The sequence below is a fragment of the Mucor mucedo genome (genome assembly GCF_025094135.1).
Source record: "Mucor mucedo strain NRRL 3635 chromosome Unknown EV154scaffold_37, whole genome shotgun sequence".
NCBI lineage: Eukaryota > Fungi > Mucoromycota > Mucoromycetes > Mucorales > Mucoraceae > Mucor > Mucor mucedo.
In genome coordinates, this window is record NW_026252321.1 from 125,315 (window position 1) to 145,903 (window position 20,589).

The following is a 20,589-nucleotide window of genomic DNA, read 5'->3' on the forward strand; positions in this document are numbered from 1 at the left end:
TGTTGATATTGATTCATACGGTTTCCATAGTAAGGTTGTGTATATTGTTGTTGTCGTGGATAATATGGTTGCTGTTGATATGCTCCGCGTTGTTGTTGTTGTTGTTGTTGTTGTTGCGACAGTGCTTGAAACAGCGCCATCTGTTGCTGTAATTGCTGCTCTTGTCGTGTTCGATGCAATTGTTGTTGCTGTAATAATTGTTGTTGTAATAATTGTTGCTGTAATTGCTGTTGTTGTAATTGTTGCTGCTGTAACTGATGCTGTTGTAACTGATGATGCTGTAATTGTTGTTGCTGTAACAACTGTTGTTGCTGCATATATGGGTTTTGTTGCTGTTGTTGTTGTTGCTGTTGTCCGTTCAGCATCATCATCATCAATAGCCATTGTGCTTGCTGCTGATGCATGGGGTTTACTTGCTGTGCCAACATCATTTGTTGTTGTTGTTGTTGCTGCTGCTGCTGTTGTTGTTGCTGCTGTTGTTGCTGTTCTACCACGGGTGGAACAATAGTCGGTTGTGGAACAGCTTGTTGTGGCATGTTTCGATAAGGTTGTTGTTGATAGTAAGTGCCTTGGGGTGCTGTAAAGTTCCATTTGAATTTATTCCAGAAATCATTCATTAAATTGCCTCGAACTACTGGTTCAGGATTGATGACAGGCTGGTAGTTTGGTTGTCCGTGCAGCGGCATGCTATTACGCATTGTATTGATCACGGGAACAGTTCCTGCTAAAGGCACATTGTTTGATAACAAAGGAATAGTTTGGGGTCCATTGTTGGGCATATTGTTGCCAGCGGGCGTCACATTGGGTGCCGCGTTGACAATGGGAACGACAGGAGTAGTAGTAGTAGCAGCAGCAGCAGGAGGAGGAGCAACAGGCACAGTAGTGACAGGAACAGCGGGAGGGGCAACTGCTGGTGCTGGTGCTGCTGGAGCTGGAGCTGGAGCTGCTACTGCTGGTGCAACAGCCACGGGAACGGCTGCAGCGGGAGTTGTAACAGGAACAGCGGAAGGTGCAACAACAGGCGGTTCTGACATATAATTTTTTTTAGAGTGTGTAAAAAAAAAAAAGAAAAGAAAGAAGAGGTTAAAAAAAAGAAAAAAGAGGGAAAAAAAGAAAAAATAAACAAAAAAATGGATGATCGAATGACGGGGTAACTTGTTCGAAAAAACTGCTTTATTGGGAAAAGGATAAAAACAAGCCAAAAAAAGGTTTTTGGTAATTCATAATTTTTTTAGTGTGATACGACAAAAAACATAAAATACATGCCCTGATTCCAATTTTGTTTGAGTTTTAAAAAAAATAAAATATTAATTTCCCCAACAATTCCCAAGTTTTAATTTTATTCCTTTCTCTTTTTTTTTTCCTTTTATATTTTTTTAACAATGCCGTTTGGAAATTCTCATGAATTGGTATGCTTAATATCAAGAAGTGCCTTGTGGTCATTCTTCTCTGATATAAAGCTCGAAAATACGGAAAACATTCCACCAGAAAGTCAACCGTTCATCATGTAAGTTTAATACAATGATGAAGACATGCCACTTACATATATTTCCTCTTTTGAACAAACAGTGCAGCGACTCACCACAATATGATTATCGACCCTGCTGTTCTCTCAGTTACATTTCCCAATAAGAGACGACTTCATTATTGGGCCAAGGATAGCATGTTTAAATCACCTTATGCAGCTTCCTTTTTACATGATTCCGGTGTAGTACCGGTCGATAGAACCACCAAAAATAACTCGCAACTCTACGCTGCCACTTTCGAAGTCTTGAAGCTGGGAGAAGCTGTTGCTGTATTTCCTGAAGGCACTTCACATACTTTACCAAGATTGGCCGCTTTCAAAGACGGCACGAGTTTCGTAAGTTCTGATTATAATGTCAATTCTCTCCTTGTTTTAACATAGCAACCTAATTTTTTCTTATAAAAAAAGGCTGCTTTAGAATACGCAAAGATCAATCATGATTTAGGTGGACATAAACCTGCTCCTATCGTGCCAGTGGGCATTGTTTACCCGGATAAGTCAAAATATCGAAGTGTAGTGATTGTAAAGTAAGTAATAAAAAAAAACATGTAGCACATGGTTAGATGACAAATGGAGTAACGGAGAGCATAGATTCGGAAAGCCAATTGAGATCGAGCCTTTACTTCCATTGTACTTGGAGGACCCCAAAAAAGCGGCTAAACAATTAACAAGAATGACGGAAGAAGCCATGGAAAGATTAACAGTGAACGCACCTGACTGGGATAGTAAATATGCAGCTGATATGGCCAGATGGTTGTTATTCCCTGGTGAAAATGGGCTCATGAAAGATTACATACCCGTCACACAAAGTTTAATCAATGCCATGCATACATTGGCAGAAAAGGATGTCGAAATAGCTAAACTCGCCAAGAGTTTAGTAGTGTATAAATTAGAATTGGACGCTCTCTTATTGAAGGATTCACAAATCGCTAAATACAACGAGAAAAATATTACTGCCTTATCCACTACAGTGGAATTACTACATCGTACTCTATCTTCACTCATTGATCTTCCTTTATTCTTACCGGGTCTTGTGGCCCATTTACCTCTCTATGTGGCTGGCTACTTTGCAGGTAGGTTTGAAATCTATGAAGAAGTGAGAGCACAGAACAAGATATTCTTTGGTATGGTACTTGTACCTGTCATTTATCTCATTTCATTCATTTGGGCTTGGTTTGCCTTGTTCGGTGGCACTTTCTTTGGTTTTTTTATCGCCTTAGCCACTTTGGGTGTATTTGTTTGGTATCATGTTGTCTCTATTGATCAACGCTATGAAAACTTTAAAGATTTACAGGGTCGTTGGCGATTATTTGATGCTGTCGTACTGGGTCGAGGTATGTGGCGTCGAAAGGAACGTATCTTGGAACTCAAGAAATTACGAAATGAGAATTTGGCTCGAATTCGAAAAATGGTGACGACCTATAAATCCAGTAACGACGATGTTCATGTCATATGGTTGGCTTTACGTCAACGTGTCAGACAATTCTCTCAAATATCCAAGTTACGATCCAAAAAGAAGGCCTTGGCGAAACAATACGAATGGTGCTTTGAAGGATAAAATGTTTTATTTAATAAGTTTACTTAGTCTTGTTTGCTCATCATGAGAACATTGTAATAAAGTCGATAAAATTGGAACCAATTGGGCTCTTGTATTTCGTCTCTCCAGGAATTTAATAATCACATTTCGAAGATATTCAATATTAATGATTTCTTCTTGTACTTTATTCACACGCCGAATTTCCTCTCTTAGTGTCTTGTTGGCCGTTCTTAAATGCTGTTCACGGATCTTGATTGTTTCCAATTCCGTGCATTGTTTATTTTTCATTTGTGTCTAGTTTTCATATATATCTTTTTTTTAAAAAAAAAGAAAAGCCCCATTTTATAAACAATTACTAAAACACTTACATATTGTTCAAACAAAAGCCCATGTTTTTCTTGCCATCCTAGCAACTCGGCGGTTGTTTCTTTTAAATTCACATTAGCTAAAATCAATTGTTCTCCGACTTCGCGGTGCTTGTTTTCAAGCGTGCATAAAATGTCGGATAAACTAGAATCCATCGGCTTATGGCTGTTGCATTCCTGCTGTTGTTGCTGCTGTTGTCTGAAATAGTCTAAATCACGATGGAGTGCTTGGATGGTAGATTCTGCTTGTTCAAGTGCGCTCTCTGATTCCTTCCATCGTTTCTCAATGATTTCCGCTCGTTCATTCTCTACTTTAAGCGTGCTTTTGGTGACCTGATATTCTACCCTTAATTGATCCAGTTCCTCTGCCATTTGTATATTTTGTTCTTTGGTGGCTTCTAGTTGCGCCATAGTTTCATCTAGCGGCACGTCTAGCCACTGGAAGAGCCGGTCGATACTTGTTTCATCCAACACGCTTAGCCTAGATAGCAACAGGGACAATTTAGGGCGTTCTGGTAGGTGGTCGCCATCTTCGGATGGAGGTGGAGAAGAGGGACATGTCGAAAACTCATCAATGAGCTGCTGTGCTTTCTTTAGTTCTTGTCGTGTAGAGTCAGCTTCTTGCATAAAGTGAAGTACGTTCTTTTTAGACTCTTCTCGTTCCAACCTCAGTTCTTCGATTTCATTATTTAGACGACTGACTTGTGCTTGCAAGATTTTTTTATTATTAGATAATTGTGATTTAACCATTATTAGTATTTAAGTAATAAAAAGAGAGAGAGAAAAGGGGTGAGGTGGGGGTATCATTGAATTTAATAATAAATAGTAAACAAAATAGGAGTGGGAGTGAGATGACATCAGCCTCCAATCGGTTGCAGCTCAAATATATGCTGATAAGTTGGATTGGTTTTATCCAACATGGTGCCTAAAATAACAAACTCTCTGGATTTGTGACCATTTTGTAAACAACAAACGTTTTTCTCTTGAATCACTTGTTGTAAATGTCCCTACAGAACGTGGTGTGTCAATAGCTTCCCTTTTTTTTTCATGTTGCACACACACTAAATAACACTTACATCCAAAGCACATCGAATCTCTATAAATTGCTGTTCAAATGCGATCACATGTGGATGATAATAAGCAAAAGATGTGGGTTGTCCTTCCCATTCAATCTTGAATGATCGCTGTGCTCTTCGACCCTTCTTGTCAATATAAAAAGCGTATTCTAAAAAAAAGCTTCATTTTTTAGAAATTAATTTAGTTTTTAAATTTTCCTTCAAATCCCACTTACTGTCGTAACACACGAGATAATTGCCGTTGGGCGCTTGAAATACAGAGATGTGCTTGATCACCTGGTTTATCTTCATTTGGGCATTCGTCCTTTCATGTCGGGTGATAAAAGCCAAGTGTCTATCATGGGGATCCAACAGTGCTTCACAAACAAAAACCAAAAGAAATTTAACATACATTGTGTAGTGTACTCACAAACTCACTCTCGTACATTTCCATGTCCACACACACACACACACACACACACACTCTCTCTCTCTCTCTCTCTCTCTCTCTCTCTCTCTCTATAAATAAAGAAGGTCTTACCATCTGGCTTCTTTGTCTTCATATCAACAGCAATGATGCCCATCGGCGTTGTTAATAACATGAGCGATTTGGTTGTATCAATAGCCCACACATCATACGGGCTATAGATCGGCTTGGAATGGGTAACCTGAGTATTGGTCAAAGACAAGGTGCTGGATCGAATGGACAGTCTACCTAACAGGGACTTCTTCTTTACCTCAGTTTTTGGCATGGTTGGTTCATACACATCGATATCTGTGCCAATCACCGTAGAGGGTTTCGGCACACAGATCAAGGTGCGATCTAAACAATTGCCTACATGAAAGAATGGGACATTGGTTCGAATCTTTCGACCAAAATTCTGAATGCTTTTCGTGTCATGACCGTTCAGGGTAATGTCTAGCGGGTATTGCCAAAGTACTTGATCTGAGAGCACGAGCAGTAACTGGTATTCTTCCAAGATATGCACTTTGTATACTTTCTCCAGTGGAAGAATCTTGCGTGGGATACCGCTAATCGAGTTATAAGGACCGACGTACACACCAGCGTCTGTTGCCAACATGTAATACTTGCCTTCATCTAGTTTTTTTTTTCTTTTTTTAAAACGTGTTTGACGCTTTCATTAAACGAACTTACCAAAGGTAATCATTTGATGAACAGCAATTTCAGCAAAAAACTCGTATCGTTTCACCGTATCCACTACATCAAAGACTGGTTTTCTCTTAAACTTGATATCACGTTGATTTTGAATGGCTGTGTGCCAGGATTTTCTTCCTTGTTCGGTAGGTGCGTACAGGGTCAAAGTGTCATTCACATTGCTTCCTTGATGATAAAAAGTGAAAGGGAAACCGACACGTGTTATTTGAGCTAAAGGTTGGTCAGGGCTTATTTTTGTAGGCGATAAAGATCGTTCTGAAAAGGAAGAAGCAGAAAATAATAAAGTACTAGATGATCGCTTTCGTTGTAACGGTGCATTATTCTCAATCGATGTGCCCAGCAGTTCGATTGGGATCGGCTACAAAAAAAAAGGGCAAAAAAAAAAAAAGAAAAAAATGAATTTTTTTTTACATAGAAACATTATCAGTGATTTTTTCTTTTTACCCGCTTTTGAATGGTGTAGTGTTCTACTGCATTGATGATCTTGACTTTTGCAGTAACCAAGTAATGATCAAACAAAATCACTTGATATTCCGTCGAATCAAAACTCTGGGATTTTCTCATCGTGCCTTGCTTAATGATACATCGGTGACTTTCATTTAAGCGTAAGTCAATAGCATCCTTCTTGTACTTGAAACTCAAATGATTTCCAATCAATTCTAAGTCGAACCTGTTCTTGGCCACACCCGCTGCCGTGTTGACTTTTTGTAAAACGTGTTTAATCGAATTAATAATGTACGGCAAATTTTCCTTGTCCGGATGATTTGGCGTTGTACGATCATGAATCTTGTCCAATAACAAGGTATACCTTCCTAGGCGTGTTGTGGGTTTTGTCAAGTAACCGTTTAATTCTAATTTTCGTGAAGAGGCATCGCGTTCCGTCTTTTCTGCAAACAGGGCAAAGCGTGGATTATTATAACGTTCATACTCAAACACATGTTTGGCGCGATGTTGACGTGCACCGTAATAGATAAAGGGATCCACTTCAGATACAAATTGCTCCATGATATCACTGATTTGAGACACGATGGGATGTTCTTGCTGTCGCAATCGTAAAGCAATGCTTAACTTCATACTGATATTGTGGATTTCAATCAAATTTGAAAATACTTTTTCTATAAAATCATGTTTTCTATGCTCTGGGATGATATCGCCTTGCTGCAAAGGTTCAATCCACATCTAGAAAAACAATGCTTTTCTTTAACATCGTGTGTACATATATATCCTACAGGGAAAATGCCCCTTGATAAACATACCTTGATCACGTAATCAAGATCATTCAAAAAATTCTCTTCTGTGTAGATCAATTCAAAGATGGTTTCTTGTCGTTTTCGTTCAATTGAAGGTGTAGAAAAAACAATATAATCATCAATGCTTTCGCTCCATAAGGGTTGATGCTTCTCGACTTCGTAGATGTAAGCTGTTACTCTCTTTTCTCGTGTGTCTACGCTATGCGGTCTTTTTCTCTAAATAGGAGGGAAGAGAAAAAGAAGCAGAGTAAAGGAGTGAGGAGGTTAAGAAGAGGGATGAGCTTTTTTTTTTTTTTTTTAAGAATATAAATAAGAAATACACAAAAAAAAATCGTTATTTTACCAATCTTTCTTTTTTAGGACATGTGTAACTGTAACACGGGTATAAATTATTACAAGTGGGAGAATAACAGTGGGTTAATTCAATATAAATACCATTTGGTAATAGTAATTCATCTTCTGGTTGTGTGGGTGTGGTAGTTGTGCTTTCGTTATCATCGTCATCATCGTAATAATCTGAAATCACGGTGGAAGTGGCAGAGAAGGATGCGCTGGAATTACTATTACTATAAGTACGAAACAAGAGTTCATTAAATTGATAGATTTCTATGATATCATCGACCAATCGATTTTCGTAATTCACATCATGGAAGAACCTTTGCGACTCTAATGCACGTCCCACTCTAAGAGCCACAGTGCGATCTGTAATGCCCAGCACTTCTTTTAATTTATCCTACAATATATAAAAATAATAAGAAAAAGCCGTTCTTATTTGGTCTTCACCTTGTCATTCTTGTTCCTAATTCTTTTTTTTTTTTTTACCACTGCCTCTTTGCCATCAAACACATTGTGATATTCAATATCATGTTTAATCCGGTCGGATAAAATAATTCGCCTTTTGAATTCATATGCAACGGCGGATAGGTAGGCTCGATAATAAACTGGTTCTTGACGGATGATTGTTTGAAATGTGGATTGGAGAGTGTTTTCTGGTATAGGAGATAGTGTTCTATTCACTGTATTATCACCATGATGTAATGTGCCTATTTTTTTTTTCTGAGTACACCTATTTTGTAATTTAGCAACTTTTTTTTCTTTCTCTTTTTTACCTCTTGTGTTCCCAGCAGCACTTGTAGTTGCACCTAACTCTGTCGAGAAAGGAGGAGGTGCTTTGTATTCTCTATGTTGCAATGGTGGGTTCATGGAATTAGACCGACTTGGAGAAGAAGAAGGAGAAGAAGAAAATGAGACGGAAAGTCTTGGTATTTGTGGCGAAGTCGATACTTTAGTCGTTAGTGACCTCTTTAACCCAAACTTGGATGCATGCTGCAATAGTTGGCTTGGATTTCGTGGCTTCTTATCCATTGATTTGATTAATTATCAACGGTCGTAAAAATAATAAAAAAAGCTCTTTTATGAAAAGAAGAAGAGAAAGAAGAAAAATAACAATAATTATATAAAAAAAAAAAAAAACTATTGTTTTGGGTTTAAAAAAAATAGTGTGTTTTTTTGTAAATACCGCAATCAATTATTATCCCACATGAAAGTTTAAAAATTTAAGCATTTTGGATACAAGTTGCAAATGATAATAAAAAATTCCCATTATTTTTGTTTTTTACATGTGCACTGGGCCCTGTTGTTATCAAGAGGGTTACGTATTTTCCTGAGTTTCCTTCATAAGGTCGTTAGACTCCATTTTCTCATCCATGTGACCCATATTTGTTTTGATAAGTATAATATCAAGAACCTGATCAAAGGTAGTTAAACTGTCTTAAAAATCATCATTCTCGGGAGGCTTTTTTTTTTCTTTTTTTTCTTCTTTGGTTGTGTCTGCTATTTCATCATGGATTTACTAAATGCCTTTTGCAGTGTTTTCTTGACCCTCTCTCTCTGGCTGATTTATAAGAAAATTGACAGCCAAATAAAGTGATTGTGTACAAACAACCTTGATTTTAACAGTGCCCATACAATCGATAGTTGTTCCGTACTACTGCATGGAGGTGAGGCCCTTTTACTTTTTGTGGATTTTAAATTTACCAATTTTTTTTTTAAAAAAAATGGCATAACAATAAAGTTCTTATCATTTTTGTACGCTCAATCAAAGTTTAAAACAACGCAGTTTAGACTCACATAGCAACAACAAAGTGCCACATTATTTTTTTAGCATTTATATTGGAACATATGCGAGGCTACTTTATATTATGCAGAAACTCGTGGTAGCCAATTATTATGTAATTTGAAGCAAAAAAAAAATCCTATCCTGTCCCCCATTTTTTTGGTATTTAATTCGTATTTATTTTTTAATCATCTTCATCGCCATACTCTTTTAATAACCTATCTACTTCCTCCAAGACATCCGGGCTTAAATCTCCTTCATCATCATCATCTTCGTCATCGTCGTCCTCAGAAACATCACCCAAGACATGTTCTTTCTTGGGAGCGACAACAACTGGATCCTCTGCCTTCAATTTCTCTTCCAATTTCGTCTCTTGAATAGCATCAATGGTAGCTTCAAGATCGGTGGTAGAAATGGAAACATCGGTGGATCTAGTACTCTTTAATTGAGGTCGCACACCTGTACTAGTAGCCAATTTGGTACCGGTTGCTAACAAATTATCAAAGATCTCTCTACCAAGACTTCTCTGTTGCTCGGCTGCTTTTTCCGTCAATTTAAAAGAACTAGCAAACTCGTGATCGAAAAATGTCTCCAATGACTCATCTGCCAATACAATCATTCTATAATTTACATTAATGTCTGCTTCTATAGACTCCACATATAAAAAGAGACGGCTTACCTTAGCGAGGCTAACGACAAGAACTGATCTTCACCTCTTTTCTCTGAATACTCAAAAGCATGGTGAATAAAAGTCGAAACTGAATTCAAATGTTCTTCATCCGATGTATTTCTGAATATCCAAAGTAAAGTTTCCGATAATTGTAAAATTTCTTCTCGGTTCAAGTAATCGTCTTTATCTACATCATGCAATTGAAAGAACAATTTAATCTGTGAATTCAAATCTCCCTTATAAATCGATCCAACGCCAATAATCACATCCTAAAGTTTTTTTAGTCAGAAAAAAAGTTAAATAAGGATTCATCTCTTTTTTGCATAATAAACCCTTTTTTGTTTTTACCTGGAGACACAGGCTTTGTGTTTGATTGATATCAAAAACCTTGAACAATTGTTGGAAAAAGTTTTGTGCCACCTTCAATTGTCGTTCTCCATCATTATCATCCGTCATCTTGGCCCAAGTGGCCAAAGAACCCAAAAACAATTGAAAGGATTTTTGATCCATACGCGAATCATTTCTTTCCGTCGATTTCTGTTGCTTGTAATACAAAACATTGTAGAATTTATCATACACAATACCCAATTCAGATTTGTCTAACCCCGCTGTATTCTCAATATTACGCACGGCCGAACGTTTCGTAAAAGATTCAATTCCAGCCACAACCTTAAGTTGATGTGTCTGTCTCAATTCTCGCACAAGCTCGTCTGTCACACTGCTAAATTCACGATACGCAACTAGTAACAATTCATTGAATTTCTATGTATACCCATGTGTTAGCAATTTTTTTTCTGTATATAGTAGGTGTATAGTATATCCTACTGTTAAATTCTTGGCTTTGGGATTATCGGAATTAGGGTATAACGGCTTATCAAGATTGCTGAAGTATCCTTTTAAGATATCCATAAATACTCCATCATCCGTTGCCTCCAAAAGTGCATCCCCGTTGATTTTGAGAATAGCTATATATTAAAAGAGAGAGCGAAGAGAAAAATTAGACAAACTTATCCCCAGTGAAAAAAAAACTCCATCTTCTTACCAAGACTATAATAAGAGAAAGTTAATATAGCTCATAGTATAATATTAATAAAAAAATCAAACCAATTTACCCAATTTGAAACAAGACTTTGGGACCCTCCATAAAAAAACAATCCAAGACTCTAAATGCAAACAATAAAGGCATGGAGTTGATATAGAGACTCAGGAACCAAGGTAAACACGCCACTGAAAGTTGAATATCCGTTTCTTTGAAATGTGCATGAAGCTTGGGCATAGTTCTTTCCAGCAAATGCTCAAAAATAATTTGATCCAAGAGAGCACCGTACATGGAAGTACTGTAGTATCCCGGTAATAAATCGTCACACAAAATACTCAATGTAAAGAAGGCCTGTTCCTCACTCATATAGCTAGTAGATTGGATAATACTTAGTAACACATGATAATGGGAAATATTTTCTTTCTTACATGAGAATAGCAGAGGTCACGATATTCATGGCCTGACAATATCCCAACTCGGGGTCCTTCCAAGAATAAGCACTGAGTACTCTTCTTAAACTATCAATGCCTTCTTCTTGTTGATACGCTTTATACTCGGGTAAAGAACGGTTCAGATCCTTTTCAATCTCTTCTAAACTAAGTGAATTCCGATCCTTGTTTTCCTCTAAGATACGAGCATACAACCCTTGGTTCATGAATCGCTCAAAAATAGCACCAGAGCAAATTTCCCAAACCTCGCCACGCAATCGATTGGGTAGTCCCACCCGAATGAGTTTAGCAAACCGAGGTGTTTTAGAGATTGTCAAGTTTCTTCCGTACTCTTTCCATAAAATTTAGTAATCTTTTGTTTTCTAACCCCCACAATTTTTTTTTATTTGTTTTACCATCAAAGTACTTTTTCCATAGCTTCATTTTGCTCTTTTCTTTTAACTTTTTGGGATCTCCGGGGTATTCAAAAGTTAAACCCAATCCACCGGGGATACTGTCCATCTCAGCTAATGTCTTTCCAGCCACAACGGCTTCCGAAGGACATGAAGTCAAGAATTGTTTCATCATCTTCATGTGCTTAATCTGATTACGTAAACTGTTGGTGAGCGTGGAAGAAAAGTTTTCGTATTCCTTTTCATTGCTATCCTCAAAAAAAAAAGATATTAGATAAAAGTAGTGGTGAGATGGGTAGGATGACTTACACGTTCAAGTAATAAATAGACTCGGCTTGATGCCAGTTTACAATCTTTATAGGAAAAGCATGTGCCTTATCTGTTAATTTTTCAACACGACGTATCGTATAAAGTGGCATCACCACTTCGAAATATCGGCCCTGTTCAGTCGAGTTAAAAGTAAGGTAAGCTTCTGATAAACTAAGAATACCGGAATAATCGGACACTTTGTTATCTTCCTCTTCCATGACTGGGTGCACTGCACCAAAAGAATGTGTCAAATGTTCTGTCAGGGGTAATCGGAATCGTGCTCGAAATCGCTCATCTCGTTTCTGGGCGGCTAAATTCGTCTTTAAAGGTTGCATTAGTTTACGAATTTCAGAGGCAGGTAAAGACGACATTTTGTTGGAGGCGGTTTCGTTATCTTTGATCGCATCAATGTCGCTGTCCTTGATATCGATCGAAACATCGCTGCCCGGTGCATGTTCTAAGGCGGTACTCTTTAGCACTCTTTGCATAGCGAGCCCTGTTAATTGAACCAATATATCGGATACTTCATCACGTTTGAACAGGTTGGAAAAGAAGTGCTTTATGTATCCGTTAGTCCCTACTGAGCTATAAAAATAAGCAGACCATAGTTTACCTCGCTTTTATCCTTCATGGAAATCTTGATGGCATCAGAAAAGACACCTCGTTTGGATCGCTCCTTCTTAATATCTTGAATATCTTTTAACTCGATCAATAATTTCGTTTCGTATCCAAGTAAAAAAGAGTAAAAAGCGAGATAATTTTCACTGATGTAAAGCCAACCTTGGCTCGTAAATCGATTTGTATGATACGCACTGGAATAATCTAATCGTATCATTAGTCTATGTCTTTTTCTCTCCTTCTTATCAACAAAATAAAAAAAAAACCTACAATTCACAAGTCGCTCTGAAGGCGATACATCGAACGTCTGTCTGAAACTTCTGGATGCCTTTCTCACCTTTTCATCTGTTGATATTTCATCCGTGCCAGAATCTAAAACATAGAATGTAAGTCGAGAAACATTAACCAACTTTTTTTTTTAATGTAACCTCTTCGTGTAACAATCGAATTAATTTTGGTAACAACAAAAGGCTCTCTTTCTTCGTTATCCAAACTATCCAGCAAAGATAATAAATTGTCTAATCACCACCCTAGGTCAGTCCCTGTCTCATGATAAAAGTCTCGTTTTATCTCCTCACTTACTTTCGATCCAAGCCCAGGCCACTTCTGCCTTTTTTTCTGTCTCTGCTACAGCCACTTGTAAGAAACTAGCACCGTTCGCACGTCGAAATAAGATACGATAAGGTGATTGCTTTGTATCCAAGCTAGAAGGAGACAGCCGTATCGGGGTTTTTTTTAGTACAATCGAAATGTGAATTGAAAAAAAAAGGAAACCTTACACGTTCTGTAATGTGCCCAGCACACTTCTCATAAGTCCACTCTTTTGAGTTTTCGCTTGTTGTAAAATAAAAAAGTTGTTCTCTTTTAAACTTGTCCAAAAAGCTCCATTATCCACTTGTGTCGGTAACGTAAATAGTTCAAATGCCAGGTTAGATGGAGTCATTAAATAATTAAAAAGTGAAAAAGAGAGAACAAATAGGGGTTTTAAAAAATCGCTGTACTTTTGCTTTGCACGACTGTAGTTTTTTTTTTTTTTTTTTTTTTTTTTTCAGACGAATCAAAATTTACCTTTTAAAAAAATAAAGACGTGTGTGGGTTAAGCATCCCACAATATTAAGTTGTCGGATAAACCGAGAATTCCAATGTCGCATTGATACTACTGTGACAATTTGAGTAAAATTCTACATTTCTTTACATTTACTTGTTCGTATGATGGTATACCTCGTCGAAAAGGTGGAGGCAGCAATAATTTATCAGAAAGAAGATAATAAGAGCGTTATTTGTACCTCAATTGTATTATTGTATAGTTATTTATTTAAAATTTTTTGGTTAGATGTTGATGCTGTGCACGGCTCAGCTTATAACTTTTAAAATTCGTTAATGCTTACAAAAAGTGAGCATGGTTTTACACAATCAATTGCTGTGCCTTAGCTATGCACTCGTTTTATCCGGTATTCGACGTAAATATATCGATATAAATAGCCACTTCATATTCTTTGTTTTATTGAGAGCATAAAGTTTACATTGCAGGACTTCAATAACATGATATGTTGCACAAGCATGTGGATAAAACTGGTTTCATCATCAGACAAATCGCTAGCAAATAAAGTTTCAACGACGGTGAGCTAAGCAGCAAGTTTGGATTTACAGAAGAGATCAAGATAATTCTGGGGATCGATATGCTTCTTGTAAAGGTTGGAACTTTTTTTTAATTAGCATTCATAAAAAGCGCACAGATTCTAATTTCATACACAGAGAGGGTAGGGATTTACAGCCCCTCCCAATTTACTCAGTGCTAATACACATTTTGTTCACTCAATGATTTACATATATACTTTCTTGGTCGGGACTTAGAATCCTTCCCAATTCACTAAATGATTAATATATTCATATATATACATGTCTCTTGCTGCGACCAGCGCTTCGCTAAGCTACGTAAAAAATAAATAAAAAAAGAACAGTCCAAATAACCATGTATGATGTTTAGGACGAAGTCTAATTAATCAGTTTAATATTTATTATCATCATAAACAGTATTATCATTGATAGTATCATCCGATTTCAGCAGAAAGTTCTCTATTGAGCTTTTGAGTTTGTGTGATTCGGGTTCTCTTTTTCAATTGCCTTTCTTCCTTTGCGAGCATTCTGTCTAAAACAGCGACTTCAATGTGATCGTTATATTTATTACGGGTGGTCTCCAACTCCTAACACTTAACCAAAAGTTGGGTATAACGAACTAAGGCATATTGCCGAGTGAAGAGCTTACTGATAGTCTTGAAAGTAGCTTTGTACTTGTCGTATGTCTTGACATCATCTTTTGGATTGTTGTCTAAGACGTTTTTAGCAAGTTCAAAGGTCGAACTCCATTTAGAAACTGGTATGCCAGTAATTGCCTTATACATTATATGCTTTTTGGCTTCACTTTCACTGATTTTGAAGCTTGGGTTAACGATCTGATCGTAAAACTAGATTCCCTACGTTACTTTGTAAATTTTGGGTAGTAATAAAAAATAGGTATATTCAGCCTACCGGTAACCATCGTCGTCTCCTGTGTAATAACATGAAGTCTACTGGGTCTATTGACCTCCGTCCTCTTCTTGAGACTTAGATGTCCATCTGCATTTTAGCATTCGATAAACCAAAACAATTGAGAGTTCTTTTGCTTGAATCCTTGTTCCCTCCAAAACCCGCAACCACGTTTAGCATAGGAAAATGGAAATTTTTTGGGATCTACCTATTTCTCCAAGCATTCTTACATTATGGTATCGGTCGATTCACCACAAGTTGCCTAACAAAAGCCTCTTGCACGATATCATCCCCGGTTCTTTCCCTTCTGCTGCTTGAATCAATTATCCACAATCCGAAGATACATTAAATCACTTTCTGTATGATTGCCGCATTAAACAGTCTTTATGGATCCAGTTTTATCAACCTTCTTTCTAGACGTCTTTTAATTGAATATGATAGAATACTGTCTACACTCCTTTCACTTGATTATATTGGCTTACAACACAAAAAAAATTACTGTCGCCACTTCTTTAGGTGTTCTTCAGACTGCGTTTTTTTTTTTTTTTTTAGCAATCAAAGGTAGCACCTTTACTATAGATTCAGAAATTTTCTGGGCCTAAAGGGCCTTTAGTAGACCAAGGAAGCACACTGAACGGATCTTTAGAGAAATATGTATGGTTCCGATCGGGACCTTCGGCCGTAAATGTTTAGACCTCCGTATTTTTTTTTAAAACGTATTTTTTTTTATACCACTTACAGGAATTCTGGCCAAGACCAGCCAGTATGATTACAACTATTTACAGTCCAATTCCAGCTATTCACAGTTCATGAGTTCCAAAAACTCAAGAACCCTGCCTAGGAGGTCGTCCTCCTATAGCAAAGACTAGCCGCAGCAATATATCTTTTTCGATTTAGTGTCTTTTAAAAGAAACAAGAGTCATTACTAACTAACCTTTTTATGTTATCGGTTATTTTCATACGATAGAAGTATGTCGAGGGAAAAGAAAAGGGGAAGAATAAAGTGTGTGAACCAGCTTTATTTGTAGGCTGATAAACAAGAGCTTATGTCAGAATGATTAAAATTGTTTGTTTCATCATCCATAATTTTTGGGCCTTTACTTAAAATAGAAACATTTGCATAAACCTCCCTAACAAGTCAAAACTTGGTAGTTGTCTATCTGCGTTCCAGTAGTAGCTTGTAATGACAGTGAAGCAGATTTTATAAAAAAACAGAAATAGATCATCCTATGAACTTTAGACAATATGACATGTCAATCAACGTAAAGACTTATGTGTAGACCATCATGTGATTCTAAAAAATACGTTTGAAGAACTACAAAAACAAAAACAAAAAAATCAACCGAAATCATAAAAATTGTTCTAATAGAATAATAAAAAGAGTGTCCTTTATTAATAAAACTTTACATTGGTTAAACTGAACGATGTGCCTCGTTTCTGGGCGTAGTGAAGTATACGGATGGTGTTGGGGCGAGCTTTCTTTCCGGGGAAATGTCCTCAGATCGATAAATCGAACGTTGTGTATGCTTCAATTCTTTTTGAACTTTGATTGCAATACGCTCCACATCTTCTTTGAACTTGAATAACAATTCCAGGCTATCCTTTAAATCTTCAATCTCGCTTATACAAGTAGGAAAAATGAACGTAAATTGATAGACGTTGACATATACTTGACGCTCATCATCATATAAGACCTTGGAAAAAATAGCTGTCGACCCACTAACTCTGATAATCCATGTGTATACGTAATCATGGCGCAGCAGATGGTGTATGGTTTCCGTACTAATCGCAGACTCGCGCAACAACTTGGACTCATCATGACAGACTTTGGCATCATCCGGGAAGGGGTGGGAAATCTCTATGCTTGCCAGGTCAATCTCCAAGTCTTCGTGATCGTGGATTAGTCTTATGTCAATTTTGAAGCCAATAATATTCTTGTCGCTTCCATATTGTTGAGCCTTTTTCTTGCTTGATTCTTCTGGTACTGACTCGCCTGATTTGATTCGTACCAAAGGAATTTTCTTTATACTAAACAGCTTAGCGAAGAGAGGAACCCAGATTGTTGATTCGTAATCGCGCTCAGTTAGTTTCGCAGGCTTAGCGGGATTCAGAATATACTGCTTGTTATCAAAGGTGTCAAGAATATAATCGATGATTTGGAGCTGCTTGAATGCATATTCATTGATATCATCATCACTAGACATACGATTAAGAGTCTTCCTGGCATGAAATATATTCGTACCAAAGATATTTTTTAAATGCTGAATAACTTGGTATAGCCGGTGACGACCTTACTCCTGTTGAAAGGAAGCGCATGTGTGCCGGTCTTTCTGGGGTGATTGATATAAGTGATAATTCATACCAAGGTCATCGATCTCTTTTTAGCATCAATCAATGGAAGAATATCAACGAATGTTACGCGCAGTTTAAACAGTCATTCTTGCAAACAAAACTCGATTCTGATCTCGCTTTAGTGTTTAGCGTATGGAACATTATTTACACAACACTTACCAAGGATCACAACATATTTCATGCCAGGAAGACTTTTAATCGTATGTGTAGTGATGATGATGTCAATGAATATGCATTCAAGCAGCTCCAAATCATCGATTATATTCTTGACACCTTTGATAACAAGCAGTATATTCTGAATCCCGCTAAGCCTGCGAAACTAACTGAGCGCGATTACGAATCAACAATCTGGGTTCCTCTCTTCGCTAAGCTGTTTAGTATAAAGAAAATTCCTTTGGTATGAATCAAATCAGGCGAGTCAGTACCAGAAGAATCAAGCAAGAAAAAGGCTCAACAATATGGAAGCGACAAGAATATTATTGGCTTCAAAATTGACATAAGACTAATCCACGATCACGAAGACTTGGAGATTGACCTGGCAAGCATAGAGATTTCCCACCCCTTCCCGGATGATGCCAAAGTCTGTCATGATGAGTCCAAGTTGTTGCGCGAGTCTGCGATTAGTACGGAGACCATACACCATCTGCTGCGCCATGATTACGTATACACATGGATTATCAGAGTTAGTGAGTCGACAGCTATTTTTTCCAAGGTCTTATATGATGATGAGCGTCAAGTATATGTCAACGTCTATCGATTTACGTTCATTTTTCCTACTTGTATAAGCGAGCTTGAAGATTTAAAGGATAGCCTGGAATTGTTGTTCAAGTTCAAAGAAGACATAAAGCGAATTGCAAACAAAGTCCAGAAAGCATTGAAGCACACACAACGTAGCAATCATCGATCTGAAGAGAGAACCCCACGTACTGATTCGTCGTCGCGTTCAGTTGATTTTAGCGGCTTATTGGGATTCAGAATATATTGCTTGCTGTCAAAGGTGTCAAGAATATAGCCAATGATTCGGAGCTGTTTAAACGTATATTCATCAACATCGTTTTCACTGGACAGACGATCAAACTTCTTCCGGGCATGAAAGATATTATGATCCATGGTCAGCGTCTTGTAAATATTGTCCCATACGATAAACACTGAATCAAGATCGGAGTCGAGTTCTGCTTGAAAAAATGACTGTTGGAACTGGGCGTAACATTTGCTTATATTCTTCCATTGACTAACGCTAAACAGATATTGCCGGCCATGGTATGAATTATCACTGATATCAATTACTCCAGACAGACCAGCACACATGCGCTTTCTTTCTTCAGGAGTTAGGTTATCACTGGCTTTATATCTTTGATAGAGCTTCACGACATCATTATAGATTTTTTTATATACGAAGTCTGCTTCCTCCTCCTGTTCCCCAGTGATATATGTCGAATCACTATCTTCCTGAGCTGACGTTGAAGAGCAACCAATCTTGACGGAAAGTTCTTCGTTAAGCTTCTGGGTCTAAACAGTTTTGATTTTTTTTCGACAACGTGTTTCTTCCCTTGTCAGCATAATGTCATCAAAATGATCTTCGTACTCTTTTCTGGTACTTTCCAAATTCATGTACTGAACCAAAGTTTTTGTGAAGCGAACTAAAGAAGGTTGCTTAATGAATTCCTTGTTAATAATATTGAACGTGGCCTTGTATCTGTCGTAAGTCTTGACATCATCTTTTGGATTGTTGTCTAATGCGTTTTAAGTAAGTGCAGAGGCCGAGTTCCATTTAGAGACCAGTATCTATGGTAGTAATTACTTTGTACAGTTTATAATTACTGGACTCGTTGATTTTAAAACTAGGTTTAACACCATGAAAGAATGACGGAAGATAAGGAGACAGCGTCTACACCTACGCCTTTTTCGAGATATTACACGCCTCTTTTAGAGTCACATAGAAATTATATGACTCAAAGCAATACCGGCCAAACCTGGAGAACCTAACCTGGGGAATCGCTATCATGTAGCAAAGACTAGCCGTAATCATAATATCGCAAAAATTGCAATATATCTTTTTCATTTCAAAAAAGAAAGAGATAATAATTTAGCGTTTCTTGAAAAAACAAAAGTCATAATAATTAACTAACCTTTTTACAATAACTATTGATTACTTTCATACAAAAGGGAAAATATTCAAATGAGAACTTTGAAGGCTGAAGTGAAAAAAGGTTCCAGGAGAACATTATTTGGCCCAGGGCTGGTCGATCCTAAGAGGTAGGGAAGCCGGTTAATATTCCGGTACTAAGATGAGGATTTTCTGCGGTAACGCAAATGAACTTGAAGACATCAGCGTGGGTCCCGGAAAGAGTTATCTTTTCTTTTTAACGATTTTGTTGTAGGCCTTGAAATCTGTTTAACGGGAGAAAAGGTTTACCGATTGGTGGAGCACAGTAGTCTTTGCTTTGTCTGGTGCATTCACGACGATCCTTGAGAATCCAAGGGAAAGAATAATCTTCTCACCTAGTCGTACTCATAACCGCAGCAGGTCTCCAAGGCGAAAAGCCTCTAGTCAATAGAGCAATGTAGATAAGGGAAGTCGACAAAATAGATTCGTAACTTCAGGATAAGGATTGGCTCTAAGGGTCGGGAAAGAAAAGTATGTTAAGTTAAAAGAAAAGGGGAAGAAAAAAGTGTATGAGCAATTATTTATACGATTTAGTTAATCAAAATAGTGTGTGAACAAGGCTTATTTGTAAGCAGATAAACAAGGGCTGGATTATGTCAGAATGATTTATTTGTTCATTTAATTATGCATCATGTTTGAGCCTTTACTTATAATGGAAACATCTAAAAATGTCCCCAGGCTTTTACATAAGTAGCTCTAAACTGGGTTGTCTATCAGCGTTTCAGAAGTAGCATGTACCGATGGTGAAGCGTACTTTATACATGAAAAAAAAAAGACCAATCATTCTATGAAGTTCATAAAAAAATTAAGATATAGAAAATTGAAAAGACGTAGGTGTAGACATTGTCCATAATGAAGCAAGTTGAAAATGTTTCATGTTTTTGCGTTTTGGAGGTACCATAAAGTGGGTTATTATTTTGTGTGACCAGAATAAGTCGCCAAAATTGAACGAATGACTGATCACAAACGGTCATTTGCTTAAAGTTCAATGGATAACTGTTTATTTGCAGCTGTCTGTTGATCCCGTTTGAATATTCTCAGT

The 20,589-nt window shown here is 37.3% G+C and overlaps 9 protein-coding genes across 9 annotated transcripts; 3 read left to right on the forward strand and 6 right to left on the reverse strand.

The window, feature by feature from the left end:
* The first annotated feature begins 208 nt into the window (after positions 1–208).
* On the forward strand, positions 209–535 carry EV154DRAFT_506156 (uncharacterized protein). Its single transcript, XM_051601250.1, has one exon. It carries the CDS (start codon positions 320–322, stop codon positions 506–508), a length of 189 nt encoding a protein of 62 aa, XP_051458469.1. The 5' UTR covers positions 209–319; the 3' UTR covers positions 509–535.
* An 847-nt stretch (positions 536–1,382) lies between these two features.
* On the forward strand, positions 1,383–3,580 carry EV154DRAFT_506158 (uncharacterized protein; the record flags this gene model as incomplete). The annotated part of the gene is made up of 5 exons (XM_051601251.1): positions 1,383–1,507; positions 1,570–1,861; positions 1,934–2,052; positions 2,117–3,356; positions 3,431–3,580. The coding sequence occupies 4 exons, from the start codon at positions 1,383–1,385 to the stop codon at positions 3,081–3,083; spliced, it is 1,503 nt and encodes a 500-aa protein (XP_051458470.1). The 3' UTR covers positions 3,084–3,356; positions 3,431–3,580.
* Positions 3,015–4,548, reverse strand: EV154DRAFT_202959 (uncharacterized protein). The gene is made up of 3 exons (XM_051594350.1): positions 4,504–4,548; positions 3,431–4,434; positions 3,015–3,356 (listed from the first exon to the last, which is right to left on the reverse strand). The coding sequence occupies exons 2-3, from the start codon at positions 4,175–4,177 to the stop codon at positions 3,090–3,092; spliced, it is 1,014 nt and encodes a 337-aa protein (XP_051458471.1). The 5' UTR covers positions 4,178–4,434; positions 4,504–4,548; the 3' UTR covers positions 3,015–3,089.
* On the reverse strand, positions 4,209–8,335 carry EV154DRAFT_506174 (uncharacterized protein). The gene is made up of 10 exons (XM_051601252.1): positions 8,019–8,335; positions 7,732–7,952; positions 7,253–7,642; positions 6,916–7,125; positions 6,104–6,838; positions 5,639–6,017; positions 5,024–5,581; positions 4,719–4,859; positions 4,504–4,652; positions 4,209–4,434 (listed from the first exon to the last, which is right to left on the reverse strand). Exons 1-10 carry the CDS (start codon positions 8,272–8,274, stop codon positions 4,285–4,287), a joined length of 3,189 nt encoding a protein of 1,062 aa, XP_051458472.1. The 5' UTR covers positions 8,275–8,335; the 3' UTR covers positions 4,209–4,284.
* An 874-nt stretch (positions 8,336–9,209) lies between these two features.
* EV154DRAFT_419291 (rab-GTPase-TBC domain-containing protein) lies at positions 9,210–12,102 on the reverse strand (the record flags this gene model as incomplete). The annotated part of the gene is made up of 9 exons (XM_051595886.1): positions 9,210–9,645; positions 9,705–9,964; positions 10,083–10,457; positions 10,521–10,660; positions 10,738–10,742; positions 10,808–11,104; positions 11,163–11,514; positions 11,579–11,823; positions 11,885–12,102. 9 exons carry the CDS (start codon positions 12,100–12,102, stop codon positions 9,210–9,212), a joined length of 2,328 nt encoding a protein of 775 aa, XP_051458473.1.
* A 359-nt stretch (positions 12,103–12,461) lies between these two features.
* Positions 12,462–12,878, reverse strand: EV154DRAFT_419378 (uncharacterized protein; the record flags this gene model as incomplete). Its single annotated transcript, XM_051595892.1, has 1 exon — positions 12,462–12,878. A coding segment is annotated over one exon (417 nt), but the record flags the coding sequence as incomplete, so codon positions are not given.
* A 3,507-nt stretch (positions 12,879–16,385) lies between these two features.
* EV154DRAFT_506188 (uncharacterized protein) lies at positions 16,386–17,292 on the reverse strand. The gene has a single exon (XM_051601253.1). The coding sequence runs from the start codon at positions 17,230–17,232 to the stop codon at positions 16,441–16,443; it is 792 nt and encodes a 263-aa protein (XP_051458475.1). The 5' UTR covers positions 17,233–17,292; the 3' UTR covers positions 16,386–16,440.
* Positions 17,293–17,819: 527 nt separating this feature from the next.
* On the forward strand, positions 17,820–18,260 carry EV154DRAFT_394711 (uncharacterized protein; the record flags this gene model as incomplete). Its single annotated transcript, XM_051595167.1, has 1 exon — positions 17,820–18,260. A coding segment is annotated over one exon (441 nt), but the record flags the coding sequence as incomplete, so codon positions are not given.
* A 17-nt stretch (positions 18,261–18,277) lies between these two features.
* EV154DRAFT_480670 (uncharacterized protein) lies at positions 18,278–19,237 on the reverse strand (the record flags this gene model as incomplete). Its single annotated transcript, XM_051598343.1, has 3 exons — positions 18,278–18,889; positions 18,966–19,020; positions 19,182–19,237. The coding sequence occupies 3 exons, from the start codon at positions 19,235–19,237 to the stop codon at positions 18,278–18,280; spliced, it is 723 nt and encodes a 240-aa protein (XP_051458477.1).
* Positions 19,238–20,589: the final 1,352 nt, after the last annotated feature.